Below are 21,241 nucleotides of genomic sequence, written 5' to 3'. Positions count from 1 at the left end.
GTATGCTGCACATTACTGGACTGCGAATTTTTATGCACACAATTTAAAAAATAGAAGATTTACCTTTAAGGTAGTATAATGAGTACTTTGTATATTTTATATATCTTTTTATATTATGTGTATTCTACATATATATGCATAAATATCCATAGTCTATTTATTATAAACTCTTTCGTCAATATTTTCTAACTGAAAAACAAAACAACAATAGAACTACGAATAACATAAGAAATACAACAGTAATAACCAGGATCCTCTTGCACAATAAATATTAGTAAATCAACAAGTTATAAGTTATGAGTCAATAATTTCCTTTCTAAAATTTTACATTAAATAGAACAATTAGATAACGTATACTTCCTCAAATTCCATTTGCTTTATTAACAAACGTGTTAGTATTGCACAGGAATATATATTGACACCGACACCTTGTGATTTATAAAATTTCGCTAATAATATCAATTTAATTGTGCAAAAGGATCTCAACAGGATCACAAGATTTCAAAATCTTTATGAAAGCTAAAAAAAGACGTAAAAATAAATTCATATCGTCGATTCACTTACCAATCTCTCCCTCACAATCACCACCAACCGGCGATCTAGCAATTACAAGGTTGCTAAAAAAGGAAATTAACAAATAACAGAAACAGAAAAGGAAAATGAGAAAGACACAGGGAAAATATCAGGGAGTTGCAGTATCAATGCGCGACGCAATAAAATCATCTCGTGAGGAGACGGGGGGGGGTGGTATAACGCGTATACAGGTCCGCTGTGTCGCATCTACGTTAGCATTCAGAATGTTTGGCTTATTTCGCATGGCCGCGCCCTAAAGAAGAGATTTGCCTCTGCTCGAAGAGGGTTTTATTTTTTTCCTACCTCTCTTCGCTCGTATGGGGGCTCTTTTCTGTCCTCCCGTGGCGCTTTGGGCTCGCGTGTGCGGTAATATGTGCCACCGAGAGGGTTGGTTATCTCATCAAAATTGGACTCTTCTCTGGCATCCCTGTACACGCTTTGCCAGAAAGGACCCTTTCGCTTCTCTCTTTGTAGGATTTTGGCCGTGGCGAGTTATCGATTCGGCTTTGGTATCCACCGTCGAGTCGCATAACGAATTCTCATCGAAAAGTTCGACTCGTTCCGTCTCCCTAGCGAAAAAGCTGCAACCCCCAAGAGTAAGATCACTCGTGGACATTGTGGAACATCACTGGGATGATGTGGTATTTCTCGAGGTCTCCAACCAGGTTTTAGGATTTCCTCTCAACGAGATATCATATATACAATCGTAAAAAACAGGTTAAGTAGGCTGTTGGAATTATCACACAACGCAACAGGTTACGAACGATCGACGACCTTCGTGGTTCATCTTTCATACCTTTTTCTATACAGCCCTCCTTCGTCAAAATATCCTATCTAGTATCTTTGAAGATATGCAGCGGATACGGAAGGTATTTACATGTCATCGTATTTATTATAGCATTTACATAACAATTAATTAGGTTCAAATATGAACCCAATTAGTATTTCCATATGTTTGTATCTTTTAACAATATGTTATATTACACATGCTCTTACGAAATAGTGACTAAATATTTTCGATTGAACGAAGAAAACTAAAGATAGAACAAAGTACACCATTCAACTTCAGTTTTCTTCAGTTTCAAGGTGGTAGATAAGACATTTTAACTAAGGAGGAGAGTATAAGGTTCTATAAATGTAAATCTCCGATTCGTAAAAGAGTCACTTTTCCAATGAAAAGTCCCGTTTACATCATTTACACGATTGATAACTTCCTTTCGTCATCGTTTACATAACAGATTATGGGCCTTCAAGTAGTTTTCAATCGAATCATTTTAGAAGCCATTCATCTCCCTGAGCATCAATGATCACTGTACATTTCCAATATGAATGCCCCTCGACCTGGCCATCACGGAATTTCTCTGTTCTTCTTGTAACTGAACCTCGTCGTCCTTCGGTGGTACGTTTAAATTCGTCACCGTGGTCTGAGGAATGGGCGATAACATCGGTGGTACCCTCCACCAGTCAGTGCTTGGCCATCCAGGTGGTACCAGGTTCCCCCGGAAGTTTAGGTCCGGGAGAACCGGAAGCGGCCTTCATATGACGTGGCCGCGATGACTTCCCAAATTTGAACTGGACGACGTCAGATTTTGAACCGAAAACGCGCTCTCCACCTTTGTTGTTGCGGTCGACGTCGTCGTTGGAACATTATTAACAGCTTTTTCTGTCTGATCGGTAGGTGACGAAGAAGAAGACGAAGAAAATCTATCTTGAGACCTGTCTTCCTGGTGCCTGTCGACCGAAGACAAGTACGTATCTTCTTCAAGTTTTCTATATCGAGGTTCTTCCCTGCTAGAGTCTCTGTCCGAAGGAAACCCATCCTCTTCTGGCTTACCTGGACTAGGAAAAGGTCTTTCTTCTAATTTGGTGGGCAAGTACGGCCTCTTTGGATCTTTAGGTGGACTTGGACAGCCACAATTGGGTTGGAGACAGGTCGCTGTTGATAATCCCGGCCAGGACATGGTTTGATGGCTCGAATAAAAGGTGCTGCCTCCGTAGAGTGCTTGAAGCGCCAAATCTGCGGCCAATTTGCCACCGTTGAACTCTTCTCCAAGTTTGTGTTGTATAGGATATAGGGGGTATGGAAATGGCGGGAAGAAACGGGGAATCTTGAGATCCTCGTGGCTCATCAACGTGTGGTGCGATGGTGGTGCCAAAGGTGGCAAGAGGCTTCTCGATATATTGCCTAAGGTCTCACCCGAGGACATCAGGGGTGATATCGAGAAACCGAATTTGTTCTCTTTCTTTACTAAAGATTTCGGCTTCCTGCGTGGTCGGTACTTGTAGTCTGGGTGCTCTTTCATGTGGAGGGCTCTGCAAGGAAAATGTTTTTTTGTGTTACAATATTAAACGTTTGATAGAAGATTATAATTAAAATGAAGTTTCGATAGAATATTATAATTAAATACAGAATAGACAGGTACGCGATATCCACGATATATTTGAAGAATGTATGTTTCTTTATTGAAGTGACCATGTGTTTTTTAACGAATGATAGATTTAATGTCTGATTAAGGAACATTAATATAAGATCTAGGTCAACCCACACAACAATTTACTAATTAATGATAAGTAATAATTATTTAACTTAGTATTTATTGATAATTTGTTGTGATTTATTAACGATGATTAAGGCGAGAAAAATGAAACGTTCATTTGATTTTTTCGTTACATGAAATTTTAAGATATTTCTAGTTATCGTAAATCTACCGCTAAACCTGCTATCGCTAGGTTGTAAGGGAGGCTTGTGTTCGAGCGTTTCAGGGGTGGCCTAATTGAATAGTTTTGCCACGGCGAACGCGATAGTTCTTCGAAGGGTCGAAGGCATAATCTCTGGCACCGCTGGTTGAACGAAAACGCTTGCAAGATTCTAGGAGTTTTCACGAACCTTTCATGACGAAGAAACGCGTTTAGAACGTAACAGAAACATTCGTTCAAATAACGTAGATTTAATTAATCGAAGTCGATATTAATTTGAGCAAAAGCACTTTCGACAAATATTTTTCTAATGTATATTTAGAAATATAATATAAATAATATAAGTAAATGCATTGTATCTCGATAAAATACAGATTATTTTCCAAGTTCACCAAGAAAAATCAGTCTTTGCGCAGTTTTAAACAATGATGTCGCCCTCTATCAATCTTCGATAATCCAAGGTGTCGCGTTATCGCTGGAAGAATCGCGCGAGACGAGATGAGACACTCGAGAATTCGGTAAACTTTGCTCTCGACACCGTTATCCGTACAAAGGAACGTATTATCGTGGTACTAGAACACGATACGGGACACCATGGGTATTTGCAGCTAATATCTTGTACACACACCCCGGCTGAAGGCGCAGTCGACGCCACGTTTGTGTCGACAGGCTGGTAAAAGTGAGGGGAGGAAGGGAAGAGTCAGAACCCCGTGGTATCTCCGTCACATAATACTCCATTATGTACCCAAGAGGCGCACAAACGCAGTCCTTATTTATGCTTCGCCTCACGGAGATAAAAGAAAGCGAGCGAGATAGGTGTTTCACGGGCGGGAACTCTTTTTTACGTGCCTAGAGTTTCGCGTTGGGGAATCCTGCCGGAAAACGCGCGCACAATCACAACCACTCGAATTACTTCGACCATCTCGCCAGGGGTTTTTAGTACTTTTCAGCATCGATATCTTCTATTTTCTATACAGTATCTGACGAAAATATTTGGACGTATATAGACACCTTTTATGAATATATTGTGTGTGTTATATAAAATATTTTGAAATATCATGAATACCGTAATGAGATACGACTGTCATGGTAAAATTTGAAAGGAATTTAGGAACGCAGATATATGTATCAGTTATATGGATTTACTGTAAATATGAGCTTGGTAAAAAATTAATCCCATATCATTTATATATTATGTATTATAAAATATTTCTTTTAAATCTACGAATATATAAACCTTTAGGTACTATACTACGTGATGAATTTATCAGGACATTTTACACAATTTCGACATCGATCTTCCTCTCGTAGCATTTATTTACCAAATAGACAAATAAAATGGTTGTAATAAAGGAAATAAATAAAATGATGAAATTTTTAACTTTCCAATTCAATGATATATTAATACAATACTGGAAATAAATCCAAATTCATTTTATTTTTGCAAGACAAGTGTTGTCATATTTCTATATTTTCTATATTTCGAGTGTATCATCGATTCTAGGGATCGAACGATAGGAATAACGAGGGAAGTCAGGCTGTACATTGGCAAAACCGATGGTTCGTATCGGCGTGGTCGAAAACGAGTCACGAGGTGTATAACGGTGGAGAATTTTCCAACTCGCGAACGAAATCCGAAATTTCGGTTCCTCGCGGCGAGAGTGACGCAGCGGAATAATAATTCCGGGACAATGTGTCCCGGCAGATAGCACAAAGCGTAAATCAGCATAAACATCGGTAAAGCCCCGCCGACAATAATTCAGCATAAATGCATAAACATCGGGCGTAATCTTTACAATTCGCTTGGAGCCCTCTACCACCACCATCACACAGGGAAAATAGCACACCGCCAGAGCTAGCAGGGAGAGGGTGTGACCACACACCACTTCCAACCGTGCGATAAACAACGCGTTATATCATATCGGTGGACATAAGCCGCGCGGTAGTTGCGCTCGCGGCTGCCGCAACAAGAAACAATAACAATTAGTCACGATTGTCCTCTGGTGGCCTAGCGAATGTCGTTAGTGTAACGATTCGTCATAAATGTCATTGTGCTGCCAACGATCGACGGACTTTCTCGATGTCCTCGTGACGGTCTTCCCGTGACCCGTGTAACCGAATATTGGTCGTCGATGTGACCGATTATTGTTGGATAAATTGGTCCATGTTATATACCTTTTGATAATTATTGCAATATGTAAAAAGTTGTTTGATCTTGTTTTCCATATTTCTCGGTTACGTCTATCCTAAAGGGGGATGGTTTTGATTATGATAGCGACAGTGAGGCGAATCAGGAAGGTTGAGTTTATTTACACTGACCTTTTCGTATATAGAAAACTAAATATGTAAAAGTGTACAAAATATTCAAGCTAAAGTATTAATTATTATATTTGCATGGTAAAAGAAACATTTCATCTCTTGAATTGAGTTCAACAATATACGAATTTGCATCAACATATTTTCAAAATGTTGGATATGGCGAAGAAACGCGTGTTTAGCTCGGAAACCAGATAATACGAAAACAATTTTGGTAAAACAGGATTGATCGACGATATATTGAATTTTAAAACAGCTTCTTTGTAAAAAAATTGGAAATTTGTTTCTCGTATTCTTCTCCTTTAGTCTCCATTCTATTTACGTCAGTTTTTATAATTAACTCTAACATCGTCCACAGAAAACCCACCAACCACATAAAAAATCTTCAAAATCTCGCTGCCTATCGCCTATCCCCTAACCTTCCCCATTTCACCTTACATCGTTGATCCACGCAACTGACTCCAACTCACCAATTCTTTACCACCGTTTCGATGCAGCATTTTCACTCTCGCCGCTTTCCTTCTCGGTTTCCTCGGTGCGCGACCGAGAACGGGGTAGACAGAGCGTCTGTAGGAGCTGGGAGAAAAGAGGGTTGAGGAGGAGGGTATCGTAGGACAGGCAGCAGCAGTGACAGCACGGCACAGCCAACGAACAGCAAGCGAGGGGGTGAGACCAGGGGCGGCGGAGAGGGTAGGGGCCGGCAGAGGAGCCGCGCAAATCCTTTTAAATCCACACAATTGCGACAATGGGGCTTTATTTGTTATCTCGGGGGCCACATTGTGAGTCGCCGTGAACGAACGGACAGATTACGTCGGGCCAGTGACGGCTTGGCTCCAGGGGAACCCGTTCCTACCAGGAACCTGGTTCCAGGGGAACGACTTTTATCGGGCCCTCTCCTCTTTATTTTACGACCGTTCCTCCCTCTCTTGGCAACCCTCCCCCGCGGGACAACCCCTCTCGTTTTTGCACACTACCGTTACCAGAATCGTCAGCGACGCCGTCATCCGCCAGAAAAGCGGATTCGCCGTTACAAGTCTCTGCTCGAAATTTTCCTCCCCTGACTCTCTGTATCTTTACCTGAGAAATGTTTTCGCGGGTAGAATGAATATTGAGGCTCCCTCAAGTCGATTTTACAGATTTCCAGTGGGGATGGTTGTTAGTTTGTTTCAGTGGAATTGTTTCTTTTTGAGATGGGATGTGGTGGAAGAATATATGGTAATCTCTACGAATAATTTACTTACGATCCAAGTAGTAATATTACAAAATTGGTAAGTAAAAAATATAGGTTATAGGCTTGCATTGTATAAGTGGTTTTTATGTTGAACAGAACGATCAAAATTAATTTGTTTCGTTATCAAATTTGTGAGATAGCTTGCAAAATTTCGCTAATAAAACCACTTCAATCGTTGCAGAAGGCTCATGCTTATTCCCAAATTTTTGTTTCTCAATCTCATTCTCATCTCAACAATTAGAAGAACTTTTAACCCTTAAAGACTATCATGAGTGAAAGTTTATCACAATATACTTTTGTTTTTAATTAGGAAACTGATAAAGGTAAGCAATTGGAATTAAATATTTTGTTATTATTGAACACTAGATGAAGAGTAGAAGAACCCATCATAAACATCAAGCGTTAATGTTTAATGCTCCTGAAAAACACATACCTCAATAATAATTCTATCATATTTTTTTAAACTCGAGGAATTTTTCAATGATAGGAAAATAGGATTGCGTTGAGAATAAATAAAAAGACAGCATGTTTGGTAACAAATACTGGTTAATGAATATATAGATCTTGTTTTAATGTTTTATGTTTTAGGATCATATTATGTGGAATAGAATTTTTCTGAGATATATATAATACATATAGTTTTTAGTTTGAAAATTTTATGTGCACATCTCTTTGAAAACTCGAACGGATTGTTTGCGAATAAAAAATGATTGCAAAACAATGAAGACACATTTGTCCACTTTTGAAAAAAATTTCAGTAGCGTCTGTTAGGCGGGACAATATTTTTCATTCGGCAATTGAAAAGAGCAATATTCGATACCGTGAAAAAAGGAATCGAATCACAACTGACACGGACTGTGCGTCAGTGCGAAACTTCATAATTCCTTTTGTTGGACTCGATCATGGTCATCGACAGAAAAGCGGATTCCATGTTACATTCCGTTGATAGAATTCACTACCGAGTCGATTGATTCTTCTTTCTTCTACCCTTTCTATATATTTTTTATTTTTCTTTCTTTTCAAAACCGATCTAGCCCGAACGAAAAAAAGAGGGGAAAAGTGAATACTTGGCAATTGAAAGTGAATCGACAATTTAGGAAGAACCGACTTTATTATTCTATTATTTATTTTACGAGCATCATCGCCGCGCCGGTTATATTCAACCCCAGCCGCCTCCTATCAATTCGCTGTCCCGGCAATTTTTGCTTTGAAAAACCCTGACAGACCTCGATTCTGTCATCGACAGTACTTTATTTACTGTATTTGTTAACGTTAGAAATGCATATCAAGTGCCCAAAAGAATTTCTCTTTTTAAGAACGATTACTTCATGCTCTTTTTAAAAACAGTAGTAACCGAAAGAAAGTAGGGAAAGTTAAAATTTAACTCAACACATTCGAAATACACAAAATAGTATCCAATATTTCTTTAAGGGATTGAATAAGTTATAGCTGACTATATAGAATATTATGTTTAAAGTAGCAATTATTCCCCCATTAATTCCCCTCGATAGCGTGAGGAATGAAACAGAAATGATAAAAATGTCGTTCGATCGTGAAATCTCTCCGACCTGTTCATCGTACGGCGAGCTAAATAAACTCATAACAATGATTAAATATTCAGGGTCGGTAATAAAGAGGCCGTCCCCTCCACCTCCATAAATACCACTTCGTTCACCCTATTCCACCCCTTGGCTTAGCGCAGCACACCCTTAGCTTTAGCAACAATGTACCGTATTATGAACTACGAGATCCCCCTTCCTCGTTTTTCATCCTCTTCACAGTTATTGCAGATACGCCTCGATGCGATAATTTTGTTCGGCCACTCGTGACTAAAGAGCAATTAGCACGCAAAAGAAAGATCTTCGATATTGATTGAAGGCGATACGAAACGAACTTTTTATTTCATATTCTTTCAAAAAAACATTTCGATTTACAAACTACAAAAATTGGTGTTTATAGAAACTGATCGATATTTTCTTAAATACTTTTAGAGAACTTAGGAAGATTTTTACAATTTTTGTTTTATTAAGAAAAAGTTTTTGTATTTTAATGATAAATTTTATAACATTTATGATGCGTATTATAACCTAGTAGATTTTTCAACTTTGGTAAATAAAATAGTTCGAATAATACATAGAAAAATTATAATGTTTGGTCTTTTTATAAGAAATTTCGTAATATTTATGAGGGAATGATACAATGTACGCATTTTCGTGAACTTGTGTAAAAAATTTGTATAAAGTGATAGCGAATTATGTAGATGTTTAAATTATCGATAGTGAGCAAGGATTGATTCGGAAAATATACACGTTGACTCAGATGCGTGACCCCACGTGGAAATTTGGAGTTGCACATGTGGCAAGAATGTGTGTTGTGCGTGTCGAGTCTTCAGAAGCGTGTAAAAAGTAGCGAACATCACGCGACGGGTACTCTTGTATTTTCCCAATCTCTACATTATATTATTAAGCATTAATTTTATTATTATGTAAAAAACATATCGGATTCTTATTTCAAGATTCCATTCTACATTTATAATGCACAGCATGGTTGAGTAAATTTTGTATTTTAATAAATAAATAAAATAATATTTGATCAATTTCGTGATTTTCTTTCAGGATCTCGAAATTTACAGATACAGACGTTACTTTTTTGTGGAATATTTAATAAAATTTCGATACTCACCTTAATCTTTTAGCTTCGTCGATGAAAGGTCGCTTTTCACTTTCGCTGAGCAGTTTCCATTCGGCGCCAAGCCTCTTCGATATCTCAGAATTGTGCATCTTCGGATTTTCCTGGGCCATTTTCCGTCGCTGTCCCCGTGACCACACCATAAACGCGTTCATCGGACGTTTGATATGCTCGTTGTGAAGCGTTTTCGATGACATCTCGACCGTTATTCTGATTTACGATCTACAATTATTTTCGATCAATTCGTTCTACAAATTCAATTCCTATCTTCTATCAATATCATTCTTTCACATGTCTTTATCGATAAACAATTTCTTTCTTCACTATTCTTGTCCTTCATCATTACTCAATGAGTATCGATCTTGACAAATATTGTACACTGCACCTTTCTACAACTTTCGATCACGTGGTCGTCAAAGCTAACAATTTCCACATGCTCAACGACGACTCGATTTCAGTCTTCAAACCACAATTCCAATCAAAATTCTCGCAACAAAACTCTGCTGTCTCAAACTGTCATCAACTTTCTCTTTCAATCTTCTTATGAATCTTCGAGCCAGAATCTTTCTTTTTTTACACTCACCCCCTTTAACCGGATTTCAAAATTCACACGAAAGATGTTCTTCGAATCTGATCGTCGTTCCAGCAGTCACTCACAGAGAGATTCATTCTTCAATGTTATACGAATATGTCTCGTTAAGGCCAGCTCCTTGAATCCTCTCCATTCGATCTGTCCTTGTTCGATTCAATTAAACTGGTTTCTTCTCGATTGCTCATAAGGAGAGAAACAGCGCACCGACACCAAGTTAACCGTAGGGAAGCTGTGTGATTGATACCGTGACGAGGACTGGTAAGAATCCGTCAGGACCTCTCTGACATCGAGTCTGGGATGAGCCAGGGAGGAATCGGGACCGAGTGGAGTAGCTGGAGTCCCGTGGGACGCGGAGGAGACAAGGATCGGCCAACCAGGGATGTTTCTACTCTCCCACCATGGTCCACGGCTAATGGACAAGCACGATTGGCTCCTTCGTCGACATGGCGGACGGAGGATACAGGCGCGTTCAACAGGTGGAGGTGTGCTTCTTCTCTCTTCGTTTTTTAGCTACGTTTCCTCGTTGTACACGTTGCCAGCCAGCCAGCCAGCCGGGCCATGATTCTCACTGTGTGTCTGTCACGCAGATTATCGTACTACCGCTTTTCTGACCTCTTTGGTCGACGTCGATGGTCAGCTTGCATCCGGTCGACATCGACGCTTTTAAATAATTGCGAGCTGAATTGATTTTTACGGTCGTAAGTAGAACAGGAGCGTCACAAGTCAGACGTAACGCGTTACGCGCATCTCTGACGATGAGATTCGTGTCTGAAGGATCTAAGGAGAATTTGTGTATTATCTATCATTCTATGCATTTTTACACTTCTAAATTTCCCGTAACTAGTAATGAATAAAGTAATGAATGAACCTTTTATAGATTCGATACTTTGCTATATCGGTATTTTATATTATTTGATATTTCATTTTATAGACATTAGTATTTTATCTTATTTGGTATTCTATTGTTTTAATATTTATACTTTCTATTATGTGAAAAGTTGTTATTTATATGCATATTAAATAGTGACTGAACAGTTAGATAACAGTCAGACAACATTTACGCAATTATAGGACAAATTAAATTTATATATATCATATCCATCAAATATCGCATAATAAAATGTAATGACATTTATATATCTGATATATCATCATAACAATTTTTTATTCAATTTTAAATTAAAAAGAACAATTGTTTCATATAATAGAAATTAGATATCCAGTAACGATAGATATTGTTTCCTGCAATAAAAATTCATATCTAGTTTTAAATAAATCTATCGAGTAAATGTGACAATACACCATCAATCATCCACGAAACGGACGATACTTCGCCCAGAAATTTTTCCACCGTCATCGACGAACCTCATTAATACACCATCACATGTATTGCAGTGATCACACCATGAACGGAGAATTTTTTCTTTGCTTTGTTCGGCCGTTGTAGAGGCGAAGAGCGAGCGGGCCATTTCTCCAAATAAATGTTATCAGTGTCGGCAATGTCTTGCTGGAAGAAACGGTCGAGGGGGAACGCGGAGCTGAAGACGTCTCTCTAGTGATAAGACGATAAAGAGAGGAGGTATAAAACGAGACAAGAGGGCTGTGTGTTAGTGGTAACATTTCAGCGAATTCCAACTTTTATAAAGAAACGGCTGTACGGTCGGTGTCATCGAATTTCCGGAAGGTTCCGAAATATTCATCTGACTGGGCTGAAGCAGGGGTGTATTTGTGTCAGGCAGGAGAAAAGTCGACGAGAAAATGAAATAATGAGAAAGGTAGAAGAAAAAGGGTCGATTTCTAAACGTTAATTTAACTATCTTCGTTATCTTCCTTTTACTTCGAGATTCTGTTAACATCCAATATTCTGCTTATTATTTTTAATATTATTCTTAAGTAGGTTAATACGATAGTATATGCGAATTTTATCAAAACGTACAAGTTCATGGAAAAATAATAATGGAATCACCAGACAACAAATCCAATATGTGTGACTATTAAAAATATAGCAATAATATTTTACTATTTATTTATATATTATGACATATATTTGTCATTTAAATATCACTGCTTACATTAAAATCCGAAATTTATTAGTAAGAATAACAGAACAAAAATTAAATTCATTATTCATCTCATATTTTCTCTGAAACTTATTATTTTTATTATCGTCTTTCTTGATAAATTGATAGAATACTATATAATTTCTTTTTACTAATGATAGGGATAATGAGAGATTAGAAAGGAATTCACAGTAAAATTTAGCTATGAACAGATGTAGGCGAATCGGATGGCAGTGGAAAAGAGGACGCATGAGCGAGGGTTGAAATTATCGAAGGCAATCAGCTGTTTGTTCTGTTATTAACTCGATCATAAATTCACTACACGATGGTGAATGAATCGCCACGCTCGGCTGTCGTTCTGCCGGCGTTCCTTTATCACCCCTCGTTACACATTCTCCGTTATTCGCAGGGCGTGAACGCGATTTTTATCGGTCATCGACGAGAAGAAAGGATCTCGAAAAGGGGAACCGTGTCCCTTTTCATACACGAAGTTGTACGAAACCCTTATCTGTACTCTGACACTTTCAATTAGTCCGTATCGCTGGCAAACATCACGCTTCTTTTTTTGTGGGATGTTCCATCACAATGTTAGGAAATTCAAAAGTATCGTGTACCGAATATCAGGTAATAATAATTATTTTTCCTTACCCTTCTCATATTTTTATCAAAATATCTTTTTCAATAAAGTACCAAAAATTCTACACCAGATATCCCTACCATGTTTCCAAAAGAGTAACTAAATGGTAATATTGTTTTATTATATTTCGTAATTTTTATGACACTAATAATTTCAACTAATATCGTTTGAAGTAAATGTTTTCCTTTTTACTAATTTTAATATAGCAATGATATAACAATTTGCCAACAAATCCCAGATAAAGAAGAAAGTGATATCTTGAAAAATTTCATAAAAAGTATATCTGGGTTAGCGTCAATTGCCCAAAAATCTGACTTTTTCCTGCAAAAGAATTGGGCAAACCTCGAAGAAGGATTTGGAATTGCACATCCCAAAAAAGGGAGGGAAAGTGTACGATGGTATGGGGATGTTAAGTGACTTTTCCATGTTCGCTTCTGTCTCGATTTCGATGATAGCAAAGGCACGACAATCGGGGGAGGGAATTTCTCTATCAGTACACGTTCTCTCTCCATTCGTCTCACCTTCCGTTATCGTCTCGGTCGCTCTTCCGTGCTGTGGGGTGGCACGCGACCACTGATTATACCATTCATCGCGCACCGTAGTCCGAAAGAGGGTTGCTGGCGGACTCGTAAACGTCGTAGCACCGTTCTACCCCTTGTTTCTCCCCCTTTCAACAGTGTGCCCACTTTGGTCCCGGCGACTACTACGGCCCTGAATGCTCCCTCATCAATGAAACAATCCGGCTTTCCGGCGCCCCGTCGCCGACGGCTTCTTAATTTCGGGATACCGCGTCTCCCTTTCCAACGAAATTTTCTTCTACATTTTCAATCAATTATCAAGTGTTTGTGTTTGTTTCCGTCATTTTGTTGATTTCGACTATTTTAGTGGATGATTGGACTAAAACAGGACTGCGGACGTTTATGCAAATTCGTATTTTTATGAATAAAGAAATGGAATTAAATAGGCATTTGTTCCACCCATCAGGATGATATCGCTATTTCACTATCATTTTATAATACTTTAGTATTCTACTTTTTACTATTATTCAGTCTACTTTACGTTGATTACTTTATAGGATATTTTTAAGTATCACGTATATAATGTGCATTTTTGTAGTCTCAACTATTTAAAAAACGCGTGGAAGCTCGCAGTCTATCGATCCTGTAACCAGCGTGGTTCATCAAATACTTTTATAATTTACTTGAAATGTTCTTAAATTATTCATTTGCTATAAAAGTCTTCCAAATTCGTATCCATAACCCACGTGTCAATTAATCTATAAAAAGATCAATCCATAGGATTTTCAATCACTCTGCCACTGCCCATTCACCATAATAAACGCCGAAATTCATTAAATCGAAACTTCGTTCCAGATATGCTTTCACAAATTAGTCCAACACATATTTAGCTAGTCTGAGCAAATTGTTCTTGACTGGTGCAGAGCGTGGAAAAGAACGTGTGACGGGACAAAGAGCTCGCGAGGCATCATCGTTGCGATTGCTGAAGCGACAACAAAACGGTGGCCCGCGACGTCGAATGGTAAGAGGCACGGTGGGGTGTGCGAACGGCGGGGCGGAGGCATGGGTGCGTCGAAAAGCTCGCTGATTACTCCATTGTCGGACCGGTTGTTTCAGTTAATCGCCACGCCTCGTGGCGTTTTGTTGTCCTTTTATCGCACCGTTCTGCCGACCAGTTGCCAGCTGCACCCACCCGGATACACGAAGGGGTGCATCCTGGAATTCAAGGAAACGAAGATGCGAGACGTCGGGAAATTCTTTAACGAGTCGCCACCTTGCAACTGTAGTTTGGTAAAGGTTGACGGTTAAAAATAGAAAGAAAAAATATGTATAAAGGTTGAAACAATGTTAATACATTCATTTTTGTGCTTTTCATTGTGGTTCTATTCGAGTGTTTTAGTGTTTTATGCTATTTTAAGAGTACATATTTTAAGAAACTACGAGAATCGTTTGATATTTGTACATCTAGCGGGTAATGACGTATCGGTACAGGTTTCATAATGGTACTGCAGTAATTACACCGTTCAATAGTTAGAGGATATTACACGAATATCATAGTTAAAACACTCAAAGTTGTAGAGTATTTATGATGCTGCATGTATTATAGCTTAACCTTCCCCTACGAAGGTTTTCAGTTTTACCGCATCACGCGTACCTTTAATTCATCAACCCCCTTCCATTTTTACCCTTCTATTCAACTTAAACTCACTCTAAGCCCGTACAATCTCTTCGCCCCTATTACCACCAATTTCCGTCCATAATTCCAAATCTTTCCTTCGTTGCGAAATACCAAATTACACTACAAATTAAACAGATTGTCGACGTATTAGGTTGCTACAATTTGATCTATCGATAACGCTGATTAAAATACTTAGCAATGCAAAATACACGAAACACTTTGTATAGCAATGTTATATTAATGCACGTAATAAATACATTATTATTATAACTTTTGTTTCCATGAACAAAGACCTGGATGAAATTTCTGCAAGAGCCTAATATTTTCTAAGGGTGGGAGATATCGTTTCCTGACCGATGAAGAAGAACTGCGCTTCGTTCAGGCGAGCCAGTGTCGCAAGAATCGAAAAGATAAAAGAGAGAGCCGCGAAAGGGCGTTCCCCGTAAACGAGACTCGATTGTCCGTATCGCGCGTACGAACGTTCCTCGAGGCCCCGTAAAATCGAATTCCACTTTGTTTGGCCGAATATATACGCGGCATTCGGTATTCAGCGAGCGGCCGCTCGGCCAGGCGTCGCCGTATCAAAATAGAGCGCGCTACAATAACTTATTCGGCCGAACAAAATCCTGTGGAAGGGTAGTATTTTATGGAGTCCCGTTCGAGTTACATACGATGAATACATCGACCGGTGGCGGGGACCGGCCTCGTCGTATGTGACTCGAATGTATCATAAACGCGGCTAAGGGGTGAGCCACCCCGTACGTCGACTCTCACGTATACTAATCTCAGCAGTTTGGTTTAGAACCGATTCTTGCAGGATCTTCGGCTATCCTACACGTTCGTACATCGAGTCTTATTTCTTACCATTTTGACCACCGATGACAATGGTTAGTTATTTGTGTTCGTTGAGTGCGAGTTCTCTTGGGAGGTCCTCTTTAAAGCAGATCGACTTCGTCATGTGTTGCTTCGAGATTGAGGACTCATAAAAATATGATCTTAGGTTGTATACAATTGACGGAATGTTTAATTTGACAAATGTTATGGGTAAAATTAAGTAGTGTTTAACAAAGGAGATCTGTATGCCTTCAAATGTTAGAGCAGTATATGTAGTTATTATTGCTAGAATATATCTGTACAATTTTTAAAAATATATCTGTACAATTTTTCGAGTATTATTTTCTGTACTTCTGTACCAACTTTTTCTGTCTGTGAAAAAATGCATTTGTTCCTATTGAGTCTCTTAATTAATTATATATGAAAATTACGTATAGATATAAGAACCAATTAATGCAAAGCCTACGTATGTGGTAAAAGTTCATATTCTGTCTTTAGCTACTGTCTTTCGGAAATACTAGATTTAAGGTTCTTGATATTTGTATTTTAGATTCGACTAGCTTACCTTATCACAAAGAAAACATAAAAATTCCTATCTCGATGCCTTTCAATCCTCATCCGTACCTTTATCGACTCCACTATTAATACACCATCGCCTACCTCAACCTACCTATGTATATATATCGCTTACCTGGAAATCTAGCTCACCTGTCTTCTATACCTACAGACAAATTTAACCATCGCTATCAGTTTCTTCTTCGCATTACGTTATACCAGTGAAAGAAGAAAGCATAATTCCGTTTTTCTTTAAAAGAAGCTTCACGCTCACAGCCGTCTTATCTTCAGGGCCAACTGCGCGTCCCCTTTTCAAGGTGATTCCACGAGTCACAAAATTCTATTCACGCAGACCTCACCCGGTTTCACTGACTAACACTTCTGCTGGCAACGTTCACGGGTGATAGATAACCGGCGGGATACGTGAAACGGAACGCGTATCGTGCCGGTAGATTATCAATCATAATCGGAAAATAATTATCCGCGGCCGACGAGTTCCGTGCTAGTTGGACGAATGGAAGGCCGGCTTGTCCGGGCGGTAAAACGGCACCTGAATCGCCGCTAATTGTGAGGAATGGTCCCGCGTCGAGCGGTGCCGATCACTGATTCGACAGACGATATATACGTGTGTGCACGCGCTTCGGGTAAGCTGGTTCGACATTAGACATTGAGAAGATGCTCCTCGAAGCCGATACTTTGCGAGCTTCGTACGATACGATGCAGCCAGATGCGTAGAATGTGGGAAAATGTGGAGAACCCTGATCATTTTATAGTTGAGAAATTTGAAATGTTAAATAGCGAAGAATTTTTTGTTAAAAAACGTCTCGATGACTATTCAGTTTCTTGGACATTTTATGTTCAACTATCGTGACATTTTATATTCACTCCTGTATTGTATTAAATATTTTTAAATTGCTTCGGATGAAATGTTTAATGTTGCGGAATTTTTAATTACAAATAGGTTTGGTGATACTGTTACGTTTCGTAGTAGATATTTTACTGTTACCTTTTTTCTACAACTACAACCAAGCTGTCGCTTCTTACACCGATATAATCTATTATTAGATTATCTCGAAATCCAACTTATCTCCTACTTCAACTATTAATCTACACATGTATTTCCATTTCCTTATGATAGTTCCAACCAAACTTCCAATCAATCCTCAGCATATAATTGTCTCGAGTCCTTCCACACCAAATCTTCCTTTCCCCTCCCACCTGTACCTAATTATTTCTTCTAAAACCAAAACTAACCCGTCACTCGCCACACCATTCACAATTAATCCTCTACATGTTCCATCAGCCTTCTCCAAACATTACCATCTTCCACGTCTCCTTCCATCAACATCCTCCGCGAAACGTCGGAACTCTGCGCTCCTCGGCTGTCGCAGCCTACAATAACGTCTCGTTACCGCGACTCGAATCCTGGTAGAATCCGTCGGCAGAATCGAATTCCTTGCTCTTGGTCGAGGTGTGTCGAGGAACGTGTGTCGAAGAACGTGTGTCGAGGAACGCCGGCGGCCACGCGCTCACGCCATTGTGAGCTTGGTGGGCGACAACGCGGCAAGGAGGGCCGCTAGCTTGGAAAATAAACGACACAACGCGGACGAGGGAACGATTAAACGTCCGTCCGATGTCCATCAATATCGACGCGGGGCCCACGGAGACGTTCGACGAGATTGGCGAAGGTTTTGCACGCGACCGGCAAAGATATCCGTGCGCCAATACCGGACAATGCTGGACTGTCGGCATTATGGGGGACATTGTCGTGGGCTTGATATGAGCTCTGTTGCCTCGGGTATACAAGCTGCAATATCGTGGCCATCTCTACCCCCAAGCTCCCGCCCCCTCCTTTCCTTTTCGTGTCTCCCCCTTTTGCCAAGGCTAGAAATGCAGCCTCGGTTGCTTGGTAAAAGAACGAACTTGTTTCTCGAGAGGATGATTTTCTTGTCAAGAAAGCATGTTTCTTGGCGGTTGGTAAAAGATTTGGTACTTTTGTGGAAATTGAAAGTAAAGGTTTTTCCGATTAATGTTTCTAATGGTAAGTTTCTTTGGTTCGTTTGGTGGATAATGGAAAGTATTTTTTATTTTCGTTGTATTATTTTCTTTTTTTTTTTTTGACTGATTGTTAAAGTGATATCGTTTGTACATTTGTATGTTTTAAAAGCGAAATTGATCAATTCACTTTTTGTAAATTCTTCAGTTTCGTTATCTGGGTAGTTACACGATTACTGTTTAATTCTCAACAAATGTATAATAGTACGGTATAGTCGAACTTAAAATTATACATAAGCAAAACGTTATTATAATTATAAAAGTACTAATTTTATTGTTTTCTGTTTATATCTTGTCTTATATGTATATCTATTTGTTCTCGACTATAAGTGAAACACACATTTTTCATTGACACGATTATTGTAACAATTAAACTAGATTTGTGTATGCTACAGCAGAAGAACAAGGGAAAACCGACGAAGAATTCTGCGATAGACTAAATTAATTAAATCTTAAAATTGTAATCCATAAATTTTTAGGATACTTGTAGCGTTATATTAATCTGCTTTCGTTAATTCCACCCTGTTCGTTTAAAACTGATCGATTGATTGGCTCTATCGCCAATGTTTGAGTATATAGATACCCACGGGTTGCGAATAATTGTTCGATGCAAATCTTTTTGCAGGGGCGTGTGAATAAGCCCTTTATCTACGTGACCCTGTACACACATTATGTGCCAGGCAGAAGTGGTTGTCTGTGACTGGTTTGTCGCGACAACAGCCCTTTTTCCAATTATCGATTCGAATCGGCCCTTTCCTTTCTGACTTCTGTGCACAGTTAAAAAAGGATCCACAATACCCGAAAATGTACATTACATTCACGCGGATCGTCCCTTGGTTAGCCACCGCACAATAAAATCGAAATTAAACCCGTGATACATTGTCCCGGTTTAAAACGATACGCATTTTCCGCGATTGGAGGAATTCAATGGGAGGGTGGTTGAATGGCCAATTAAATCGAAAAAAAACTCGGCATTTCGGTCGAAACACTGACATTTCTTTCTGTGGCGTTCCTTTTCATTCGATTCGAGTGTTTCCAAGCGTTTATGACTCACTTTGATTACTATTTTTCTCCCTTTTTTTTTGAAGCTTTATAAAATATTGCAAAAATTACTTGGCAACAGTAAGAGAATATTGCAAAATCTACTGACTCTGGTAAGAAGATTTGAACATTACTTTCGTACGAACAAGAGATTTTATAAAGAAGAAATACTTCTATTGTTAAGTGAAGAGAAATATAGAAAATGTATTCGAATATTTTTTCATTGCTTTTTAATAAATAAACTTTTCTTATGAAATCTCAAATCATTTGCAGCAAATGGAATATTTCCATTTTTATAGGAAAAGTATAGAAAATGTATGAATATAGGAATTTTTTACAATTATTTCTCATTGAAATAAACACTGTTTTCTTGTGAAAATTTCAAACTATTCGAAGCAACGCGAATAATGATGATCACGTAGGAACTTTTGAAAATTCTTCCATCCGCGTTCTCTGTCCCATAATCGTCATTTCTTCCCTTCGGCTTGGTCTTGTGTAATCGATTTGCGGAAGTGCCGATAAGTAAAACGTTATCGCGAGTCCTTCTGTGGGAAAGATAAACGGTCGACCAGCTTGTCTTTCTTTCTTATAAAAAGAACCGAGGTAAAGGACGATCGACGAACCATGGCGTTATTTCCGTGAACACGTTTCGATCGCGTTCTTTATATAAACTTATAATGTTTTTCGAACAGACTCATTTTCTAAGAGACTTTAGAATTTCTGCTTCTTGTTTTTAAAATAATACCGATCTATTCGGTCTCTTATATAGAATATTAATCAATTAATATTTGAAATTAATACTGATAAATAATATTAAAATTACGAATGTATAATTTGTAGACAATTTAATTACGAATTTTCTAATTAAAACTTCCTATACTTCAGTAATAATTCCTATACTTTACCTAAGAAAACGTTGCACGATTCTAATACAATTTGCATTATAATTCAATTATACAAAGTATTCGTAGAACAATTAATAATGATCTTTTCAAAAGGAGACTTTTTTGTATTTAATGGAATTAGTAGATTATAGTATATTATATTAGTAGATTATTAGTAGATTATCAAGTGATATAAAACGTAGTAAGAACTTCATTTAATTTCGTGATGGTATTTTATCATCTCAATGATCCTCAATTTGTTCAAATAAAAGAACCAAATAAAGGATGAACAATTATATCTCAGGCAGCTTGTTTTCACATTTAAACAAGAATCCTAGATATAATTGAAAAAGGAAATAATTGATCATCATGGTAATGTTGCATGATAAAGTGGTCGTAGCTTGCTTTCGTTCCCAACATCACTCGTACGATCGAATTACCGACTTTCTCGATTATTAGAACTTCATTAAACGAAACGTGACCGTTCATTAGGGCTATTAGTTTCAAATAACCTTCGAAAGGTTCGAAAGGTGGATTTTTGATTCGTCAGCCAAGGGCATTGTTAATAGCGGCGAACACGGTAACGGATCCTGAATACTCGCAAACGAGAAAGATCTTTAATATTAGTTAGTAGAAGCGGAAGGGTAAACAATCGATTTAACAACCGTAGTTGGACCGCCAATCGTGATCGAGTTCAGCCAACGTGTGAAAGGGTGAAAAAGCGTGCGCACCTTCTTCCTGTCAGAACTATCCGTTATCCTTCGTCAGTCTGACAATCGAAAAATGAAAGTTACATAAAAGTAGTGACTCTTAAACGCGTGCAAGCCGGGGATGAAATAGTGGGGTGGAGCGCAAATGAACGCAGTCAACATTTTGCTACGC

The 21,241-nt window shown here is 38.5% G+C and overlaps 1 protein-coding gene across 1 annotated transcript; it reads right to left on the bottom strand.

Moving 5' to 3' along the window:
* Window positions 1–291: 291 nt before the first annotated feature.
* LOC138178251 (transcription factor Sox-21-B) lies at window positions 292–10,387 on the bottom strand. Its single transcript, XM_069109912.1, has 2 exons — window positions 9,500–10,387; window positions 292–2,886 (listed from the first exon to the last, which is right to left on the bottom strand). The coding sequence occupies exons 1-2, from the start codon at window positions 9,700–9,702 to the stop codon at window positions 2,109–2,111; spliced, it is 981 nt and encodes a 326-aa protein (XP_068966013.1). The 5' UTR covers window positions 9,703–10,387; the 3' UTR covers window positions 292–2,108.
* Between the last annotated feature and the right edge of the window lie 10,854 nt (window positions 10,388–21,241).

The sequence above is a fragment of the Bombus flavifrons genome, chromosome 3 (genome assembly GCF_040668555.2).
Source record: "Bombus flavifrons isolate JBK064 chromosome 3, iyBomFlav1_principal, whole genome shotgun sequence".
Taxonomy (NCBI): Eukaryota; Metazoa; Arthropoda; class Insecta; order Hymenoptera; family Apidae; genus Bombus; species Bombus flavifrons.
Note: the sequence above shows the minus strand (reverse complement) of the source record. Positions and strands in the feature narration are given on the sequence as shown.